Source organism: Canis lupus, chromosome 36, assembly GCF_011100685.1.
Source record: "Canis lupus familiaris isolate Mischka breed German Shepherd chromosome 36, alternate assembly UU_Cfam_GSD_1.0, whole genome shotgun sequence".
NCBI classification, from domain to species: Eukaryota; Metazoa; Chordata; class Mammalia; order Carnivora; family Canidae; genus Canis; species Canis lupus.
The window spans coordinates 17,128,720-17,150,607 of NC_049257.1; the positions used below are offsets into that span (position 1 = coordinate 17,128,720).

The following is a 21,888-nucleotide window of genomic DNA, read 5'->3' on the forward strand; positions in this document are numbered from 1 at the left end:
GAGAAATAATTTTTCTGGATTGAGTAATTGAATTTGCTGAGGAGCAAGACTTGGAATCTAGACAGTTTAGAAACCATCTTGTATTTGTGTTCTCTTTTGCTTCATTGCCTGCTTCAGTCACTTTGAAGTCCTAACTATGTATATGTAACCTGTGCTGCTTTCCACAGCTGACCCTTCATCAGAAAGCAAAGAAGATCAATGGATGGGGGTCACCGTGCAGAGCCAAGGTCCAGGGGGCAAAGTTGTGGTAAGTGTGGAGAAGCAGGCTCATTCCACAATGTCGGAGTGCCTGTCATGTGCTAGCACCAGGCTGACAGCAGAGAACAAGACGGGCAGAGTCCTGCCCACACACAGGGGCATTCCAGAACACTCACTGCTTTAAAGCAGGAATTGATGTCAGGAAGAAATTGAGGCATTCTTTTTTTCTAAAGATTTTTATTTTTTTACTTTAGAGAGAGTGTGTGCAAGTAGAGGGAGGGGCAGAGGGAAAAGGAGAGAGAGAATCTCAAATAGACTCCATGCTGAGTGAGTGTGGAGCCCGACGTGGGCCTCAATCTCACGATCCTGAGATCATGACCTAAGCTGAAATCAAGAGTCGGATGAATAGCCAGCTGAGCCACCCAGGCGCCCCTCTGTGACTTCTGATACACTTTTTTTTGAAGACTTTATTTCTTCATGAGAGACACAGAAAGAGGCAGAGACATAGGCAGAGGGAGAAGCAGGCTCCCCGCAGAGAGCCCCTTGCGGGACTCAATCCCTGGACCCCAGGATCACGGCCTGAGCTGAAGGCAGATGTTCAACTGTTGAGCCACCAGACGTCTCTGATATATTTCTTTAGAATTTTCAGACTCAAGTTATTAATAAGCCTTCACTGAATACCCCTAAAGCACCAGATGGTCTTTAGAATGCAGAACACAACTAGATGATGGTTTGTGTCCCAGGTTTGTGTCCCCTTGTATGGCTTTTTGAGTTATAAAAAATATGGGAATGGTAATGGAAAGTAAGAGCAGGTAATTTAAAACTCTGGTTGGTTGTTCTCAACATCTTCAAATACAAGCAGTAGTGAAGGAAATACAAGCGGCAGTGAAGGAAAGGTTATCAGGTGGATTGCGGGAGGTGGCCTTCCAGGCTGGATTATGATGGTCTCTCTCTGTGTCTCTTTCAAAATCTGATTGCTCTTACAAATAGATATAGGATTTTGAAAAAAATGAGAATTTTACCGAACCCTGAATTTTGATAGTTAAGGGATTACAGGAAATCAACGTGGATATCATGAAGTCTGGTAGTCAGCCTATGGTACATGGAGGGTAACCATGAATACCTTGTAAATTATAGAGATTATTCCATCTTTTCTGGCAGTGTAATTCTCTCTGCCTTTTAAAATAAACTTAATCGGCATTTAGAGCATAAGTTAGTACTGGTTATAAGGAAATAGTGGTCTTTGTTTTAACTGTTGTTTGCCTGGTTCCTATGGAAATATGTCTGATTTCTCTCCTCTGGAATATAATTACATATTTTCATAAATATACTGATGTGAAAGCCTAATTAAGTTAAAATAAAATAAGTTAAGAAAATAAAATAAGATGTTTCCCATTGTTGATGTGACAAGTAAAATTACACATAAATTTCCTGTGGATTACAGATTGACATCCAGTATTTGGACCGGAGCATTATTCTTCGGGTGAGAATGAGACCAAAGTCCTAGTTCTTATATGCTAGCCAGTGGTCTCCATATGCCACTTTGGGGAGCAGTTGCTGGTTTTGGATCTGGTCCCATTTAGAATTAATCTCTTTATTACAAATTGATAAAATGGTCCAATAATAAACATGAGGTTTATAGAAATGAATAGGCTACTCTACTCCATCTGTTTGCAGACATGTGCTCACCGATATGAAAAAAGGCAACATGTCAATACAAAGCAGGAATCCCGAGATATCTTTGGAAGGTGTTACGTCCTGAGTCAGAATCTCAGGATTGAGGATGACATGGATGGAGGAGACTGGAGTTTTTGCGATGGCCGATTGAGAGGCCATGAAAAATTTGGTTCTTGCCAGCAAGGAGTAGCAGCTACTTTTACTAAAGACTTCCATTACATTGTGTTTGGAGCCCCGGGCACTTATAACTGGAAAGGTATGACATGTATTTGTAGCAATAGAGATTAGAATGACTACATAATTTCTCTTCTATGTACCATGATTGAGTATATTTTAGGTTAAACCAAAATGTATTATAAGGCACTTGTATATTATAGAAGTAAGGTAGGATATTCTCTCAATTACATGATTTCAAAAACAGTAGTGTGAATATATGTTTGAAGATAGTTTTCCCCTTTACCAGGAATTTATATTAATACAAGTAGTTAACTTTTTTCTCTAAGAATATAATAATTAACATTTGCAGTTTTTTCTGTTTCCGCATTTTCTTGAGGCTGAAAGTTTTTTCAGTTTTAATGTTAGTAAACATGTTAAGGTAGTGATCTGAAAACAAAATAATTGAGCGGTGTCATATACAAGTAACAGTGTTTTGATACAGACATTTCTTTCATTATATATTATCTTAAAAGGCAGTAGTTTGCTAATAAAGCAAAAAAGAAGGGTAGATGACAAATCAGGGAATTTTGAGATGATAGTTTTAGAAAATTTATAGGAAAGTTGTTTAATTAGGATTGTGATGTAGATAAAAGGAGACCCTGGGAGGGAGAAGGACTCTCAATTTGGGCAAATCTGGTCAGCTCCTGTAATAAAGTTTAACTTCTCTGAAGAAATGAGGCAGGCATAGAAAACCACTATGTTATCCAGGACAATTAATTTAACTCTAATGCATAATGAAGAGAAATGCATAGGATTTAGACATAAGACATTTTTTTGTGTGAAATTTATTAAAATAAATATTATAACATTTTTTCTCCTTAAGAAAAACTTAGGAATATTTTCCCTTCTGCATCAGAAAAATCTCTCAAGTTTGAATTCCTATTAGAAATCATCTTTGAGGACACCTTCCTCTTTCTGTCATCCATAGTAACCTTTGGGAGTAATTTCCTTTGGCCTCTGCACCCCCAACTTAACAGTATTTGTCAGGTTACATTGACCTAATCAAAATAACACATTGAATTTAGAAATAGTTTTATTGTAGCAAGAATAGATGCCATTTGGAGTAAAACAACAAAGACACCCACAGTTATGTATGTATATGTTTATGGGAAACCTGTCTTACCTGCTTTATAAACCCTGACTTAAAATATTACCATTTTTAAAAGTCCCATAGTGGGCTTATTCTAGGAAATCTTCTCTTTTTACCTGTTAATTGTGAAAATTTTAGAAGAAATCTTCGTTAAAGTGATTTGGAGAAAGGATCACAACATTTTTACATTATAGTAAAGTAGGTAAATTGATATAGGATCAGAAAATAGGATCTATATCTATTGATATAGATTACAGAAAATGTAAAACACACCAGGCTCATATAATTCTTAGAAAGTTACTTTCTAGAAGTAGATTTAACTAAGTAAACATTTCATTTTCCATCTGGTATTATGGCATTATAGAGAGAATTCCTAACAATGCATGGGGCATTGGCATTTTTTTTTAATTGCTAGAACAAATTTCTTTGTAAAAATTCACGTGAACTTGATTTTTTAACTTTAATAACCTCAAAAGTCTTCTCTTTCCTTTGTCCTTTTTCCCTTTGTCTAGACTTTTCTTCCTGTCCTTATGGTGATAACATGAGGCATGTTTATTAGGAAACATCTTTTATTTTATTCCATCTTCATGTGTTTTTTGTTTGTTTGTTTGTTTTTTTGCCATTTCATTTCTTTAGGCATTGTTCGTGTAGAGCAAAAGAATAACACTTTTTTTGACATGAACATCTTTGAAGATGGGCCTTATGAAGTTGGTGGAGAGACCGACCATGACGAAAGTCTAGTTCCTGTTCCCGCTAACAGTTACTTAGGTAGGATCGAGCGCAGCTGGCTTGCCCGCCTTTGCAGATGCCTCAGTGTGACACTGTCCTCCCAGGACCCTGGACTTGGAGGCTGAGAGTAGCCAGGCAAAGCCAGGGGCCTGTGGCTGCATTGGATTTAAGCTTTGGTGATCCTAAGGTCACCTGACTGATGCTTGGGACCCTTCCCTTCTGACCTGTGTTCCCCTGAAGCAGGTGGAAACCTACCCTCTCCTAAAATTGTCCCGCAGGGAAGTCTGTCTCTTGAGCTGGTGTCAGCCCCTGTAACCTGAAACAGGCTGTTCCTGCAGCCCAGGAGGGAAAATGATGGATCTCAGCAGAAAGCTGAGCTGCTGCGTCTCTCCAGTTAGTGCTTCCTTCTAGAGATACTCTTAAGAGCTACATTTATGAAGTTACTCTGAAGTGGCAGGTCAAGACCTCCAGGTCCTTCCCTTGTGACTTCTTCTCCAAGGGTCGGCCCTGCTTCTGGATTGGGGGCCCCATGTCACAGGGCCCCTGGCGGGTGGCACCATGGCTTTCCAGCTGAAGCTGAGTAAGACTGCTAGAGCAGCTTTGAGGACACCCAGATTGTGTCTAAGTGCCAATTCCCTAACTCCTAAGGCTCGTTTGCATTACTAATGGGTGTCCTAAATTATTCATGTGCATTATGGTAATTACACAAAGGCTTTTAAAAGCTTTAATTCTTGGTATGAGTTGACATAAAGAATAATTATTGTGCATTTCTTGGAAAAAAATGTAAAAAATCTCCTAATCCTAAATAATAACCTATTTTTTTTTTAAAGTATCCCTATGCTAGAGAGGTTACTGGAACAGTGGAAGGTGAAAGTAAAAACGTAAGAATAATTCTAAACAATGTGTTAGGAAGCATATTCTTAAACTGTTCTAATTATATAGATATGCATGAACGGTACTGTTAATTAAAAAAAAAAAAAAAAAAAGCCTTGCAGACACTCCCCCTTCCCTCCAAATTAAACATTTGGTTTGAAGGAATAGAAGAGGGCAAAGAAAAGTTAAACTTACCACTTATTAAGTGCCGACTATATGCTGTATTTGCCGCTATACAGGTGTTACTTGATTTTCCCATCAATATTATACAATAAATATGATTGTCCCTCTTTTGCTGATTGAAAAAAAAGTGTGACTTAGGGAGATTAATTTTGTAGTCCAAGGTCCCACATTTGCTGATCCCTCAGCCAGGGAAAGAAAGGCTGGTGACTAGGAGGCAGAGTGGGAAGCAGCTCGGTGTGTGAGTGCCAGCGAGGTCGGTGGCATTGCAGGACGGAGATGGGATACAGGCACCAGCAGTTTGCAGTCTCGGTTATTAAATATGATTTTTCAGGGTAAATATCATCAACAAACCTGGATCTTATTTGAATATGTTTTACTAGGCAGCCTCCCATCAAATGTGGTACTTAGGGATTATTTATGATCAGAAGTAATTTTAAATTACAATTTAACAGTCAAGAAACCTGGTCACGGTTTTCCAGTCAGGAAACCAGCACTTCCGTCTTTAAGATAGATGCCCTTGGATTTTTAGAAACATAGTTGCTCCTAGAGCATTCGAAAAGATTTTGCATAAAAAAAAAAAAAAAAGAAAAGATTTTGCATATTTTATTAAACACGTTTGCCACTTTGAAGAATGAATTCCCTCAAAAGTGGATGCCTGGAGGGGGACACAGTCAAGTTTGTATTGTTACGTTTTTGTTGTCCATGCTGTCTGTGCATCTGTCATTTCAAAAAATCAGTGGTTTGAGGAATAAAATGATCTGCTTGAGGTTTTGGAAGCTGGCAAAAAAGGGTGGCTTGCCAGATGTGGCGGCGGCCTCGTCGTCCAGCGGGAGCAGCAGTAGCTGCTGTGCCTCTTACGAAGCATAATTGCTTTCTCTTCAATCTCTTCCGTTCCATGCATGTGTCTAGGCCTGCTGTTTTTGACCAGCGTTTCCTATACAGATCCTGATCAGTTTGTTTATAAAACACAGCCTCCCAGGGAGAAGCCCAACACATCCCCTGATGTGATGATGAATAGCTACCTAGGTTTGTGACCTCTGAGATGACAAAAAAATTGTCTTGGTCATGGTCATTAAAAAAATTTTTTTTGATCCATACAGAGCATAAATCTTTTTATTTTCTATTTCATTTCAAGTGAAGCACACATGAAAAGCATGCCATGCTTGAGGCTCTGCTGCCCAGATGGTTTTCAGAGCTGGATTTGATTATATCACCCTGTTCTAAACTTGGAGCTCATCATATTTTTCAACTCACTTCAGTTTGAGAACCGTAACAGTAGTGGTGAAGCTTTTTTATAAATCACAATAAAAAGGGTGAGCCTGTATCTGCCTCACCTTAATATAGCAAGATTTGCTTAATTTGAGTGGTTTTGACGTAGACGTTTATATTCACTTGCTACCGGACCTCACTTAGTCTGTTATCTGACATCCTACCTGATGATTTGTGATTAGGAGTCTAGCATTTTCTACCCTCTGAACAAGTATGTAATTGTCACCAGTGACAACTAGCTCACCTCTATTGTTCATACTAGGTTCTCAAATACTTTATCTCACCAATCATGGTCTTGTTTGCATGTTTGTGTCTGAGAATTAAATTGGTCCACAATATTGAAATGCTGCCTTGTGGTATATGAATGATGCTAGCGTTTGTTCCTGCCTGATTACTAAGGAGATTGATGAATATGGAAGTTACTAACCATTACATTATAGCAGAACCCTATAGCATGCACCCAGGTATGTTGTGTCCTGTTGTATCCCTCTGTATACTTCCCCATGATAATTTAGTATCTAGCTTGATCTCCTTTTACCACAGTCCCAGTATTAAAATGGATTGCAAACAGCTTCTTAAGACGCACGAATGCTTTGTGATTCATTTTACACATATGCCAAATAGCATGGGTGCTTTCATTTAAAAGTCAATATATTTCCATAGGAAGCAATGAACTAGCCTACTACTTTGTACTTAGGTCAAACCTCTTAGCTCTTTAGCTCTTTCATGTTGTAAATCTGATCGCTGGGAGAGAGGCCCAGAAAGTAAGGGGTGGGAGGCCGGAGGAAAAGGCAGCGATGGGGTTACCAGTGTTAGATACCTCCTGAAATATAGGGTGATGTGAACTGTTATTTTGTTTTTTTCTAGGCTTTTCTTTGGACTCAGGAAAAGGTATTGTCTCTAAAGATGAGATCACTTTCGTGTCTGGTGCTCCAAGAGCCAATCACAGTGGAGCTGTGGTTTTGCTAAAAAGAGACATGAAGTCTGCACATCTTCTCCCTGAGTACATTTTTGACGGGGAAGGTCTGGCTTCATCATTTGGTTATGACGTGGCAGTGGCGGACCTTAACAAAGATGGGTAAGAGCGTCTTAGGTTATTTTATCTTTGCCAAGAAACCGTTGGTTCTTTGGCTTTTATAGGTCTTAAAAAAAGCCATCCTTTCAGGTTAGTTGATTCAAAGAATATTTTTGCTGCCAGATTTTTACCATCCTGCCACAACATCTTTATCACTTGTATTTTGGCAGCATTCATTACCCTCCCCAGGTAATTTAAAATTTCAGTTTTCAGTTTTTACTTATGTTTTGGGATCATGGGTCTGTGAGAATTAAAATTTTGGGGGAAAATCACTCAAAAAATGATACCCACGTGGTTCTTCTGTTCTGTGGCTTAGGGAGCTGTTGGAGCATCCAGAATGTCCTTTTGAAAATAGGGATGGGTGACAAAGTAATATTTATGTCTGGTGGTGCCAGCTTGGGTGGCGGGGGAGTGTAGAGTCTGTGCACTCTTGTTCTAACTTAAGGATTGTCTCTAGGTTCTTACCTTTGATGATGTTCTATGGGAATTTATTGCAGGCTCCTGTGCAAAATGTCTTACCTGAACATAACATAAACACTTACGTGCCTAAACATTACAGTATCTAAACATTACATAACCATACCTAAAAAAATGTTTTAATTGATGAGAAATCAATATCAGATTTGAGGTCCTTCCTACATCCTGTCTCTGTGTTCTTAGTACCTGGGATGGCGTTATTCTTTGTGAGCTCACTGGTATTTTAGCTGATGGTTCACTCATCTCTCATTATGTTTTTAGGTGGCAGGATATAGTTATTGGAGCCCCACAGTACTTTGATAGAGATGGAGAAGTTGGAGGTGCTGTGTATGTTTACATTAACCAGCAAGGGAGGTGGAATAATGTCAAGCCAATTCGTCTTAATGGAACCAAAGATTCCATGTTTGGCATTGCAGTAAAAAATATTGGTGATATTAATCAAGATGGCTACCCAGGTAGGTAATAGACTGTGAAATAGTTATGATGCTTCTAGATGGATTATTTGATCATCTAAAATAATTCTGTCGCATCTTATTTTGAATCATCATATTGGAACATTTTTAAAATGTAGTGTTTGTTGAAATGTGATGTTGTCAACAGATATTGCAGTTGGAGCTCCTTATGATGATATGGGGAAGGTTTTTATCTATCATGGATCCCCGAACGGCATAAATACCAAGCCAACACAGGTAACCAGACAGCCTGGATTTCTACGATAAGGGTCTCCGCTTTTTGCCTTCTAATAGGTTATTTGGGTTTGTGTGCATTTTCACACTACTCGTGTTTTATCTACGAATAGTATGAACTTTGTGGGGTTTTTAAAAATGTATTATTAGAAGATAGCTTGGAGAGAGATTTAAAATAAGCACATCATTGCATTTATTTGTCCAATTTCTTAGATAAACTAGGAATCAAAGTAATCCAAAGGAAAAGACAGTTTTACCCAGATAGCATAAATAGATGGAAATGTGAGCTCTTTCCTTTAGTAGCATACTACCTGGAGGTAAAATGGGGCAAATGAAATAGATGGTTGTGATTACATGGAGAATTGAGACTCCAAAAATTAAAAATTGCTCTTGAGAAAAATAAGACATTTGGAGGGCAGGTAAAGAAGCTCATCAAAAATTGGCTCTTTGATCCTTTGAGATATAATGTAAAGCAGATGACGTCTATGGAATAAAATGTATGAAGTGTTGGAGCACATATATACTTATAATTTATTTATCATTTAGTATAATATATTAGTGAACTTTTGACCTGCAGTTTACAAGGACACATGTGGCTTCTTCAAAGCATAGAAGAGCTCATTGTGGTATAGAAAAGTGCATTGTGGATCAGCCCACTGATCATTCTGATGCCCTGCTTATTTCAGATCCTTGAGGGTAAATCCCCTTATTTTGGATATTCAATTGCTGGAAATATGGACCTTGATAGAAATTCCTACCCTGATGTCGCTGTTGGCTCTCTCTCAGATTCAGTAACCGTGTTCAGGTATGTGATTGCCGACTTCAGTTTGCGTATGTTCAGTATTCAGATTCTCCTCAGATTTTGACCTTTTTAATTGAAAATCATAATACCTATATCTCAAGTCAAAGGCTTATGGATTTTGAAGATTTTTTTTCAACAGTGGCATAACCACGTGATAAAAACCTATTTTGTAATACCCTACTAATTTTGAATTGAGAAGAAAGTCACAACTGGTGAAAAATTTTTACTTCATAGGTACTTTTAAAACCTTATATTTTGATTAAAAGAAAACATAAAATTTGACAGTACAGAGAAAATAAGAAAGGAAATAAGAATCCCCTTTAACTATCTGTTATTAATAAACTCCAAAATTTTGGTTTCTAAGTCTTTTGTGTTCTGTGAATGTTCGTGTATATTTAACAAAACAGCTAGTAATGTACATATTGTTTTGCAATCTGCTTTTGTCAGTTTGTAATGCCCAGTGCATTTTCTCAATGTCAGTGAGTTTGTAGCGCATGGGGGGCTCTCCCCCTGCCCTTGAGCACTTTTCTGAGATGAAGTTAATGGCCACTTGTAAAGTGTCACAGGGTTAGGTCTAGTTTATTTAACAGTTGCCATGCTGTTGGATATTTATGCTGCTTTCTAGGTTTGTGGTTTTTCATGATACACAGGCTGGTAAACATCCTTGCTTTTGTAGCTTTTGTACATGTCCTGAATTATTTCCTCATGATAAATTCCTTAAAGGTAAATTTGCTGAGTGGGAGCTCATAGAGGTTTTCAGACTTTAGATTCAGATTCACCAAAATGACCTCCAGAAAGGCTGTATGGGTTTGCCTGTGAGCTTTGCTGGAGTCCTCTTTTTCCTAGTGGTCTCATCACTGCTGGGGACCACCATTAAAAGTCATTTATTTCATTTTTAATTTTAAAAGTAGCACATTCTTGTAAAAAAAAAAAAAGTTAATACATAACTTCAGAAATTGCAAGTTCCCCAATATTCCCATCTTCCACAAAATAACTTTGGATAATTTTGGGTATGTTTCTGCTTCTAGGGCATCATCTGAGGACCATTTTCAACTCCTGTTCTCTAATCTGGTTCTTAAAAACCTAATCTCTTTTGATTCTTAAAAATCTAATCTTGTCAGTATAGACACATCCATCTTTTTTTTTAACAAGTTAATATTATTTCATTCTATGCATTTAATTTTCAGTTGATGGAATTATTAGTCTCTGACCTGTAGCTAATATAAATAGTGTGCTACAGTATATTATACATCTCTATGTAATAGGGTGGTGGTTTTTTTCCTTAAGAAAAATTCCTGGAAATAGCATCTCTGGGATAAAAGTTAGCACATTTTTTGTATTAATACATATATCTGCAGAGAGATTGTGACAGTTTATGTTCGTGGTAGCAAGCTATGAGAAGCCTCGTTTCTCACACCTATAATAGGATTGAACATGATGAATCTATTTGATTTTTGCCCATGTGCTATGTAACCTCATCTTTTGGCTAAATTTGCATTTCTTGGATTGTTAGACCATTTGGGTTTTTCTTTCTTTTTTAACTATTTTACTTTATAGCTATTTTTCTTAAAGACATTTTATTTTTTAAAATATTTTATTTATTTGATAGCACAAGCAGGGGGAGTGGCAGAGAGAGAAGGAGAAGCAGCAGGCTCTTCACCGATCAGGGAGCCCAATGTGGGGCTTGCTCCCAGGACCCTGGGATCATGATCTGAGCCGAAGGCAGACTCTTAACCGACTAAGCCACCCAGGAACCCCTTTAAAGATGTTTCAAATGGGTGCTAATGTACAGTGAAACCCTAAAGGAAAAAAAAAACCTATCATTATCCTGTAGACTTCGAGAAAAGTGTCAGGTAGAGATGTAGTCTCATTATCTAAAATATAATCCTAAGCAAAACCTCTGGGGGTAAGAAACTGATGTCAAGAAGATGCTTCTGAAAAGACTATAAAAATATAGAATATAGTATATGTATATAGAATATCATAGAAAAATAGTTTTCTGATTAGATGGCAAGATCTGTGAAAGCCTTTCACGTGAAAACGAAGAACCACCACAGAAATTACAGATAGCAGGAGTAGGAGACCTGAAAAGAAGTGGAGAAGAATGTATCTGAGATGTTAGTGAGGACAAAGAAAGTTAAAAGGAAAAAAAGTTAACTAAATGAACGTGTGTACGTGATTGAGAAAAGCGAAGCCTTGGGGAAAACATCAATAGATCAGCAGTGGTTTGTGTTGTGGTGATACATATCTGTCCTAGGAACCCAGGGGGCCACCTAAGCTGTCACACTGGGGAGTGTGTGGTTCTGTGTGCCCTCTGAAGTTAAAGCATTTGGCCTCTGGTCTGTCCGCTGGTTCTCAAACACTGCCTTTATATTATGCCTGTTTCTCTTTGTTCATATAGGTATTAATCTTAAAATATTCAATGTTTTTTATTTTTTAACGATTTTTTTTTTTAGAGAGAGAGAGCGTGTACATAAGCAGGAGGGGCGCAGTGGGGAGGGCAAAGGAATCTCTAAGCAGACTCCATGCTTAGTGTGGAGCCTGACACAGGGCTTGATCCCACAACCCTGAGATCACGACTGGAGCCAAAACGAAGAGTCAGATGCTTGACAGATTGCGGCACCCAGGCACCCCTTAAAATATTCAATGTTTTTAAAAGGTAGAAGAGTATGTAACATGCAGCTAAGTGTGCATCAAAATGCAGTGTGCACTTCTAGTTGAGGTATAGCCCTCAGGTATCAAGACGCCTTGAGTTCCTATACCAAAATTTGGTTACCAAGTTTTCTCAGCACATAACCTATTTTTAGTTAAATATTTGCCGCTGAATATAGCTGGCATGTATTAAAGTATTCGTGTCCTAATAAGTAGGTTGACTATGAACCCTATGAACTTGTTCCTTCTTTGCTCAAACATAGCACAAAAGTAAATTTTAACATCTTTTCATATAAATAGGAGAACTTAATTCCCTTATTTTACAAATGGAGAACTGGAAGCCCAGAACTGCTTAATTTGAGGCTGGATCCTGGGAGCCTAGGATCACAACATCTATGCATTTTTCCCCCTGAAATCATAATAGTACTTCAAGGTAGTTCATAAATAAATGCCAAACAAACGAGAGGTAGCTGAACCAGAAAGATTTGCTTCATGTGTTAAGGCACAATTTTCCTGATTCATCATGTGTTGTGCATTCAAATTTTGTATATATTGTTGTGTTTAAAAAGGGGGGGGGGGCACCTGGCTAGCTCGGTCGGAAGAGCATGCAACACTGGATCTCAAGGTCTTGAGTTTGAATCCTAGGATGGGTATAGAGTTTACAAAAAAAAAAAAAAGTAAAAAGAATTTTAAATAGAAAACAGAAATAAAAATGTTTTAGGCAGAACTGTGTTAAAATATTTCCTTCTGATATTTATGTCACGTTAGGGCCTTAATCTATCATCTGTAAAACACTGTTGCTTCTGTAGCAATTGGATTTTCAATATTTGGATTTTTCCTTCTTAAAATATGCTTTCAAAACTTTAATTAGGAATATCTGGTTAGTATCTTAGAAAACTAACAGCTATCTAAAATAATAATAGAAAAGTCAACAGTTGAGGTAAAAGGAAATTTATAAACAGGAATGTGGGGACAGTATTTGTCCTTTTATAGACTCCCACTCTGCCCATGAATGTACTCGGGTCTTCTCTAGCCTACCGACAGATTGATTCCAGAAGTTTCAGCTCGCCATTTGGGATTTGGAATGCATTATCCTATCAAATATTCTTCCCCAGGATGGCTGGTTTACCAGAAGCCCAGGAAAGTCAGTCTAACTGGATCCATGTGGTAATGAGACCATGGATCCCATTCTGCGTTCTGGCTGGGGAGTGATGGAGATGAGCGGGGCCTACCTCCCCCATCCCACTTGCACCATATACTTGGATTTTGTGGCAGAGGTCAGAAATAGGCTGGTGGTGTTGACCCCTTTGGCTGTGGGAGGTAGGGGAGAAGATGTAAGGGACAGCAAGATGTTTTTATATGGTGAGAAGGGCCAAAGGTATGGGATTCCAGCTGCTTGAGTGTGTTTGTGAGGCTGGGGTTAGGCAGAGGAGAGATGGGAAAGGCTAAAGGCTTGAATTTTTGCTTATGGAGCTACTGTGGGGGTAGAAAAGTTGTAGCCCATTCTGGTGGCAGAAGGACAAAGACTTAAGGCTGGGGATGGGAAGGAAGCGCAAACGTTTGTAGGATGGAGACCTGTCAGCTTGGGATTGCCTGTATTACTACAATTCATGTGTATGTAGAAACCCTGATAGTGAGCATCTTGGGTACGAGGTGTATGTGGGTTTTGAGTTTTTTAAAGGGGGGGGGTATTTTGGCAAGATTGCTCATAAGTAATTAAACACGCACATACTCTTCAACTGAGGAATTCTGCTAGGAGTTCATCCTATAGCAGAATTCAAACATGTGCCTAGAAATATGTACAAGAAGGACGTTTGCCAGAGCTACAAGCCTAAAAGCAGCGTAAATGTCTACTCATATGAGGGGCTGGTTAAATCTCTGATGATGTGTGGGTGCAGAGCAGCACCACCAGCTTTGAGAAACCAGGAACTAGATCTGTGGATAGGCAGGAGAAGGCTGCTGAAATGTTAGAAAAGTAGCACTGATAGTGTCTGGAAGGACATACCAGGCCACTTGGAGGCTTGGGTGGCGGCAGAGCCATATGATTTGCCTGAAAGCTCTAGGACCTTTACAAATTTTACACGTGTTCCTTTCCATTGAAAAACTCTAATGTTAAAATTAGAAAACATTTTATAATTATAAATGAATGTTATATTTAAAAACCTTTGGTAAAAATGGTATAATCAAGTTTTAAATGATACCTGCTAACAATTTCTGTAGCAATAGGGGAACGATTTTCTCCCCCTGTGGTAAATTTTTAAGATGTAGTAGGCAGCTGATAGTATATGAATTCATTTTCCACTCAAGGTAGCCAAAGGCTGAGCCTGTGTTTTACTCCTTTGTTTTTAGGTCCCGGCCTGTGATCAATATTCAGAAAACGGTCACCATAACACCTGACACGATTGACCTCCGCCAGAAAACGTTATGTGGGGCGCCTAGCGGGATATGGTGAGAGCTTCCACCGTATGCATGTAACGCCCTCAGCTTCGTACTTCTGCTTTATGATGATCCTGTTGCTCTAAGGAGCCACAGACATCAGTAAGACAGAAATGGACAAGGGGACAGGGACTCGGTCAAGTGAACATAAAACCTTTTACTCATCCGTGGGCAGTGCAGGGACTTCAGAGCTGGGGACCATGGGGTGGTTTGTTTTGTTTTGTTTTGTTTTGTTTCCTACCGCAGTCATGCATCTTTAAAGAATATGTGTTTGATTTTATACAGCCTCAAGGTGAAGGCCTGTTTTGAATACACTGCCAAACCCACAGGTTACAATCCTTCGATATGTAAGTACCTTGTACATTTTAAAAATGATATATATGTTCTGTCTGCCATGTTGAAAGTTCTGCATATGTAACAGAAAAAAATAAAACTGCACTGGCCAAACTGGGTTCACAAAGTCTTGTTTAAGGAATTCCTTGCATCTGTCATTTTCTCTTTAATCAGGAGGGTGAAGCCCATGAGGGGATAACTCTCCATTTGGTCCTCATTTGAATTTTCCAGAGCGGATGGCTTAGGACAGCATGCCTTGGAAAAGTACTCATTTGCTACCACAACCATTTCCTCCATTTCTGCCTTTGAAGAGCAACGTGGAAAATTGGTTTTGTGGTTGTGAGGTGGTGGGTGGTGGTTGTAGAAGAGTGAGTGCCGGAGCCTAAGCATTACGCAGAATTGCTGGCTTAGTGTCTCTTCATTCCCTGGTCCCCTCTCGGAGGCCTCCCCGGCCTAGGACACCCACGGTGTGTCCCTTCATGCAGGCTCCTGGGGGACTGGAAGGCTGGTCTTGAGAAATCAGAGCCTTGGCCTCTGCTCTCGGTTGCAGCTCTGAGGCTGGTTGACCCTGTAGTGCTGAGCAAACCTCAACATTTGAGTTTTCATTTTCTTATCAGTAATAAAAATGCCTCTAATCGGAAATACTGCATAGGATTGTGGTGGAGAGCAAAGGAGATATTTTGGCTAAAGCCATCTGTCATTTATAAGGTATTATTCTGCTTCCTTTTCTTTATAGTCCAAACAGGATCTTATTTTTTTATTTTAAGATTTTTTTATTTTTTTAAGATTTTATTTATTCATAAGACACAGAGAGGCAGAGACATAGGCAGAAGGAGAAGCAGGCTCCCTGTGGGGAGCCCGATGTGGGACTCGATCCCAGGACCCCGGGATCACGACCTGAGTGAATGAGAAACACTCAGCCACTAAGCCACATACATGACCCCAAACAGGATTTTTTGCTCCACATTTAGACAAGGCTAACGACACCTTAGCAGTAGTGATCACCGCCAAAGCCTTCTGTGGTAGGTTTTAGTAATAGCCATATGTTTTCAGGTATAAGCTACTTGCTCTAGCTCCAGAGTGCAGATGGGGACAAGGGAATTTAAAGAAAAGCTTTCCCTCAAAGAGCAAGGTGATCTGCATCCTGGGTCAGGCGATCGTCCCAGCAGCCCGGTATGATGGCGTAGCATGCCACCAAGGGAAGCTTTCTAGAGGGAGAGGGTGGTTTGCTGTTTTTACTTTCCCTTGAGGTAATGAGTTTTCTTAAGTTTCCTTCTTGTTATGTAAAGTATTACTCTGTTTTCTTTATTAAAAAGATATCTCTTCTAATATCCCAGAATTTGGCAAATAAATCTGTCTTCCCCCAGTTCACATTGTCACAGGCCCACTTTCCCATTTCAGGCCTCCATCTTTCCATATTTGAAGCTGTCCTCAGGCAGCTGTCTCCTGCTTTAGCCTCTCTCCCAGGGATCTGCAGACCTCATGCGGAGCGTGCTTGGTGTTGCTGTATTGTGGTTTGTGCACAGGGTGGGGGTGGCCTTTCACTTGGCCTTTTGAGGTGGCCGGTATGTCACTGAGTATTGGAAACGATTCTTTGCATGACTTTCATGGAGAGGAAAGTGTCTCCTACAATTCCTCACACTCTGTCATCCTGTTAGTTATTGTTTGTGTTGTTCCCACCCAAACGCCAATACCTTATCTTGCCTGTTTGGTTAACAGGCGTGTTTGACCACTGTGTTTGGAGTAGCCTGGAGAGACAAGAAGTTGTGATTCTTTGAATAGATGAAGAGAGGAAATGGAGCAGTGTTTTTATTCTATTAGTCCTTTTCCCCACACCACTCTGACCATAGATGTGAGATCTCATCAGAGCACTCCTTGTCTTCCCCCATATCCATCAATCATTTCCCTAAAATTCCACACTTTGTTCTGGCTTTTAATGCAGCATTTGGTGTCCTGTGTATTAATCTCATATTCAATAACTACACCATTAACTAATTATTTATTAACAATTCTATTAGCCAAGTATTTTACTGATGGCGTATTACAGATAGAACTTTTTTTCTGTGAGGATGTTTAGAAGGGACTCTGCTTTTCGTTGCCTGTTCTTCCTCAGTATTGGGAAATTCTAAAATAAATAAAACTTCCAGGGATCCCTGGGTGGCTCAGCAGTTAAGCGTCTGCCTTCAGCTCAGGACCTGATCCTGGAGTCCCAGGATCGAGTCCCACATCGGGCTCCCTGCATTGAGCCTGCTTCTCCCTCTCCCTCTGCGTGTCTCTGCCTCTCTCTCTGTCTCCCATGAATAAATAAAATCTTTAAAAAACAAACAAACAAAAAAACAAATCAAACTTCCACAAGGCTGCATAAGTTAATACAGCTAAAACCTGTTCCCAGTGTCTGAGAATGTGAGCTTATTGTTTGATCCGGCTATTTTAACTGAGTAGGCCTCAGATGGGGTGTTCCATACATACAGATATTTATAATTGAGCCTTAATGAGTATTCTACTTGGCTTGCCCCTCAAAAGGTCAGCAAAGGTGGCCTGCAAGGATTTTAAGATGATGTGAACTGTCTGGCAGGTTAGAGAAGGTTAGAGTGGGCTTGGTAGATAAACGGTTTTAATGCACCCACACCCTCCCCTACTTTTGCTATGAGGGGCACTCAGCATGTGAGCCTTCATCTGGTTCATTGTGAAGTTAACAGGTCATTGATAAATGGATGATGTCAGGGCTACAAGGCTAAAATGGAAGCACATTCCATTTGGCAGAAATTACTATCGAAACTGTCAGTGTTTCTAAATTTTGGACTTCTCTTATCTCAATTGCTATTGTTCCGGCAGATGAATAACGTCCTGTTGTTTGCGTGCATGTCTGTATGTGCATTGGTGTGTATGCTGATGTGGTGCCAGTCACCCCCGCTTCCATTCATCTCTTCTAAAAATCCTATTTATACCGGGTGTTGTCCCGTTGCTGGAGACCGCAGCGGCCAGCAGACTGCTGTGGCCCCTGTCCACACTTCTGCCTGGGGAAGATGGCCAATCACAGCACAGTGGCTGATTGTAGAGACTGGGGAAACGGAATCCTGTCAGATCCCCCAGGAGAGGCCAGGAACGTCCTCCTGGAGGAAATGATGTCCACATTGAGATCTGAAGGAGGAGCAGAGTTAGCCAGGCAGTCAGGGGGAGGTGGAGTGAGCCGGGGCCAGCTGGCAGAGGACGATGGTGACTCAGGCAGAGGCCCGGGGGCAGTGGGAACCTGGACACCTAAGGGGCTTCATACAGCAGTTGTCTTGAGTGTTTGTGAGAGACTTCAAAGCTGACCCCGCCTCCGTCCCTCACTGTGTGATCCTGGGCCAGTCACCTAGGTCTGTGGGCCTCTGTTTCTTCATTTGCAAGAAGAGGGTGTTAAAGTATAAATGTTCTTTGAGGCCTCTTCTGAACTCCCAACATGAATATTAAGAACGTGGGTGGTTCATTTTCTGTGTTTTCTGGAAAAGATTTTTTTTCCTTGAGGCCGCCTTCTCTGGCCCTGTACACACTTTGGTTTGCTTCCCCTTCTGATGGGGAGTGAGTGACTGAGTGAGTAATGAATGAACGAAAATAATTTAAATATTGTCCCATAAAGAAACAGAGTAGCTACCTCCAGCAAACCAGCAAAGAATGCATTCTGAAGTTGAGAAATGAGATTTTGATCATCCAAATCCTGGCTTGCCTCTAAGCCCCGTTACTAGAGGTAATCAAGAACCGGATGTGCCTCCTAGGGCTTTGGAGGTTGGAAACTTTCATTGTGGGAGATACCACAGCGGACAAATGGGCCCTCTAGACTCCAGAGGAATAGGTTTTACCTTTTGTTTCTTTTTTTTTTTTTTAAGAATTTATTTATTCATGAGCGAGCAAGGGGAGGGGGGCGGGGGCAGAGACACAGGCAGAGGGAGAAGCAGGCTCCTTGCAGGGAGCCCGACCTGGGATCCATCCGAGGTCTCCAGGATCACACCCTGGGCTGAAGGTGGCGCTAAACCGCTGTGCCACCGGGGCTGCCCCCTTTCAGTTCTTTTAAGTGAAAAATCTCCTGTCGTCAAAAGACTTCTCTATCTCTAATATATATTATTCCCATTTTATATAACTGCTCTTTATCAGTGTTTTGTAAACTTTAATTTGTAAGAACCCCCTGATAATCCTGTTAAAATGCATGTTCTGCTTAAGTGGGTCTGGCTGGGGCTTGAGGTTCTGAACGCCCTGCAGACCCAAGGAGAAGCTGCTGTTGCTGAATATGCCTGTGAGGGGCCCTGCAAGGAACAGATGGGATGGGAGTCTGCGGGCCTTTACAGGGTGGGGGGTGGGGGGCATTATCTTTAGTTCTCCGAGTTCTTGAAGTTTAGCCAGAAATCCTCGGCTGCTGCTCAGAGGTTTTGACTTATTCTCGAGCTCCCCCAGGTGGCCCAGTGGAAATTTAACTTCAAAAACTGTTAACAGCGGGGGGGAGGACGGCTTGATTTGAAACACCATAAATCAGTCAAAATGTACATTCTCGGGGAATATGAAGAGCCACACATGCAGTGGGAAAAGTATTCTGAACGAGGAATTAAAATAATGTGACAGGGCACTCACTGTACTTCTAGCTCAACTGTACGTAGATACACTTTAAGTTCGTGTGATCTTTGTCCATTTTATCTAGCAATTTTGGGCACACTGGAGGCTGAAAAGGAGAGAAGAAAATCTGGGCTGTCATCAAGAGTTCAGTTTCGAAACCAAGGCTCTGAGCCCCGGTACACTCAGGAGCTGACTCTGAACAGACAGAAGCAGAAGGCCTGCATGGAGGAAACCCTGTGGCTCCAGGTGAGGCCCGCGGACGTCAAGGCAGTCGTTAGGACAGAAGTTGGGTGTTATGGTGGCACGTGTAGATTTCTGAAATTTATACCAGCAGCCTATTATTATCCCGGACAAAAGGAAGCATTGTCTGGAGTTCCCCAGTAGCATTGGTACCATGCTTGACTCTGCATACTTTTCAGGAAAACATCAGAGATAAACTGCGTCCCATTCCCATAACTGCTTCAGTAGAGATCCAAGAGCCAAACACGCGGAGGAGAGTGAATTCGCTTCCAGAAATTCTTCCAATTCTGAATTCAAACGAACCCAAGACAGTTCACAGAGATGTAAGTCTTCCTGACTTTGGTATTGCCAGAGCTTTTGCCATATTACTAGGCTACATCACACGTCTTTGAAGGCAGTGGGACTAGGGATTTGCTTTTTAAAGTCCATTCTCTTGTATTAAATAAGCTTTCTAATATATGCAGAGTTTGTTTGAGATCTGTTTCCCAAATTAACCATGAATATAGAAACATATGGAATACAATTTGGAGCCCAGAGAGTGTTCTTTTTGATCATTTTTGGCCACAGCAACTTACTACATACTCTCACATTAGGTTTCTCCTATGGCCATATATAGAAAGAAAAATAAATTGCATTTTACCATTGAGAACATTAATAGGTAGAAAATAAACTTGTTAGTCTGAACGCTAAAATCAAGGGAGATAAGGTTCAGCAAGGCAGAAAAGGATTAGCCATGAAATAGTCATTTAGTGGCTTTGTAGCCTATGTAATCTTAGGAAGACAATTTGTATTATATGGCTTGCTGTATGCCTCCTGGGACGTGGGGCCTATTGGCTAGGGTTCAGGGGGGCTGAGACACAAGAATAGGCTGGGGCGCGGTGGCATCCTGATTGGGCATTGTCCAGCTTCTGAATGTGGTGGCCCCCCGATGAAGCCTTTCAGAAGTGAGTCCTTGCTGCTTTAGGCTTAGGAGATGGTGGCTCAGTCCACACACTGTGTCTTCATTGTCAACCAAGTGTAGTTCCTGATGCTTTTATATTCCTTTTCCATAGAATTTGGATGTTTGTGATTATCACATGAATATTTATGCACGTTCCTAGCTCTGTAGTCCTGTTGAACATAACAAGCAACGAGACAGCTTTCCCGCTTGTCAGTGTGATTATTCAGCGCCCATTGGCACTGTGCCGTTTGTTTTCCTGACCTTAAACTCCGTTTCCTCGTGTGTACGATGGAGCCCACAATAGTGTCCTCATATGTCTGTTGTGAGCATTAAGGGAGTAAAGCTGTGGGGCTTTGGGCAAGTCACTTAACCTTTCAGAGTTTAAATGTTCTCATTGGTAATACGGAGATACCACAAGCCTACTTTATAGGGCTACTGTAAGAAGTACAGTAATAATAATGCTGCTACCCAAAGCCCATGGCCAAGTGGCAGAGCCAGGTTTGGAGTGTGGACCTGTGTGGCTGCCAGGTTCATGCTTTTTCCTACACCTCAGTGGCCTGGTCACTGTGTGTGTGTTTAAAGAGTCCTTTATTCCTGAGAGACACAGAGGGAGGCAGAGACACAGGCAGAGGGAGAAGCAGGCTCCCTGCAGGGAGCCCGATGTGGGACTCGATCCCGGGACCCCAGGATCACGCCCTGGGCCAAAGGCAGACACTGAACATACTGAGGGGCCCCCTCAGTGTGTGTTCTTAAAGCACCGCTCTGTTCAAGGACAGAGTTAGAAGACGGTTCAGTTAAAGGCCCTGGGTGCCAGGCAGGTACCCTGGAAGCTTTTGCCGTAGTAAATGTCGCAAAGGGAAAGGGCTGTACGAAACAGCCAGTCACTGTTGCTGGTCCCAAGTGGCATGCATTACGATAGTTTTGTTTCCCTACAGGTGCACTTCTTAAAAGAGGGATGCGGAGACGACAACATATGTAACAGCAACCTTAAACTGGAATATAAATTTTGTACCCGAGAAGGAAGTCAGGACAAATTTTCTTATTTACCAATGTAAGAATCGCCCTGCCATCCTAGTAAAAATGACCGGCTTTGCAGTGGGTCACTGGAAATGTACTGAGGATTTTGTCGCTTTTGTTTTATTTTTGTGTGTGTTATAGTCAAAAAGGTGTCCCAGAACTAGTTCTGAAAGACCAGAAGGACATTGCTTTAGAAATAACGGTGACAAACAGCCCTTCCAATCCAAGGGACCCCACGAAGGACGGAGATGACGCTCATGAAGCCAAACTCGTGGCAACCTTCCCGGACACTCTGACTTACTCGGCGTACAGAGAACTGAGGGCTTTCCCTGTAAGTGATTTTGGAGAGCAGCTAGGAGGGAAAACCCAGCACTGTGCGCAAGGGAACGCGTGGTGATTTCGTGTTTTTCT

General features: G+C 41.0%; 1 protein-coding gene across 2 annotated transcripts in view; it reads left to right on the forward strand.

Moving 5' to 3' along the window:
* ITGA6 (integrin subunit alpha 6) overlaps positions 1-21,888 on the forward strand; it is an 81,529-nt gene that overhangs the window by 38,474 nt on the left and 21,167 nt on the right. For both annotated transcript variants that reach the window (XM_038584849.1, XM_038584848.1), the window contains exons 3-15: positions 168-247; positions 1,876-2,131; positions 3,818-3,949; positions 7,103-7,313; positions 8,049-8,242; positions 8,388-8,476; positions 9,160-9,278; positions 14,277-14,375; positions 14,649-14,710; positions 19,366-19,526; positions 19,700-19,843; positions 21,396-21,511; positions 21,619-21,808. In XM_038584849.1, the coding sequence (XP_038440777.1) occupies positions 168-247; positions 1,876-2,131; positions 3,818-3,949; positions 7,103-7,313; positions 8,049-8,242; positions 8,388-8,476; positions 9,160-9,278; positions 14,277-14,375; positions 14,649-14,710; positions 19,366-19,526; positions 19,700-19,843; positions 21,396-21,511; positions 21,619-21,808 (1,853 nt within the window). The remainder of the gene's footprint in view (positions 1-167; positions 248-1,875; positions 2,132-3,817; positions 3,950-7,102; positions 7,314-8,048; positions 8,243-8,387; positions 8,477-9,159; positions 9,279-14,276; positions 14,376-14,648; positions 14,711-19,365; positions 19,527-19,699; positions 19,844-21,395; positions 21,512-21,618; positions 21,809-21,888) is intronic.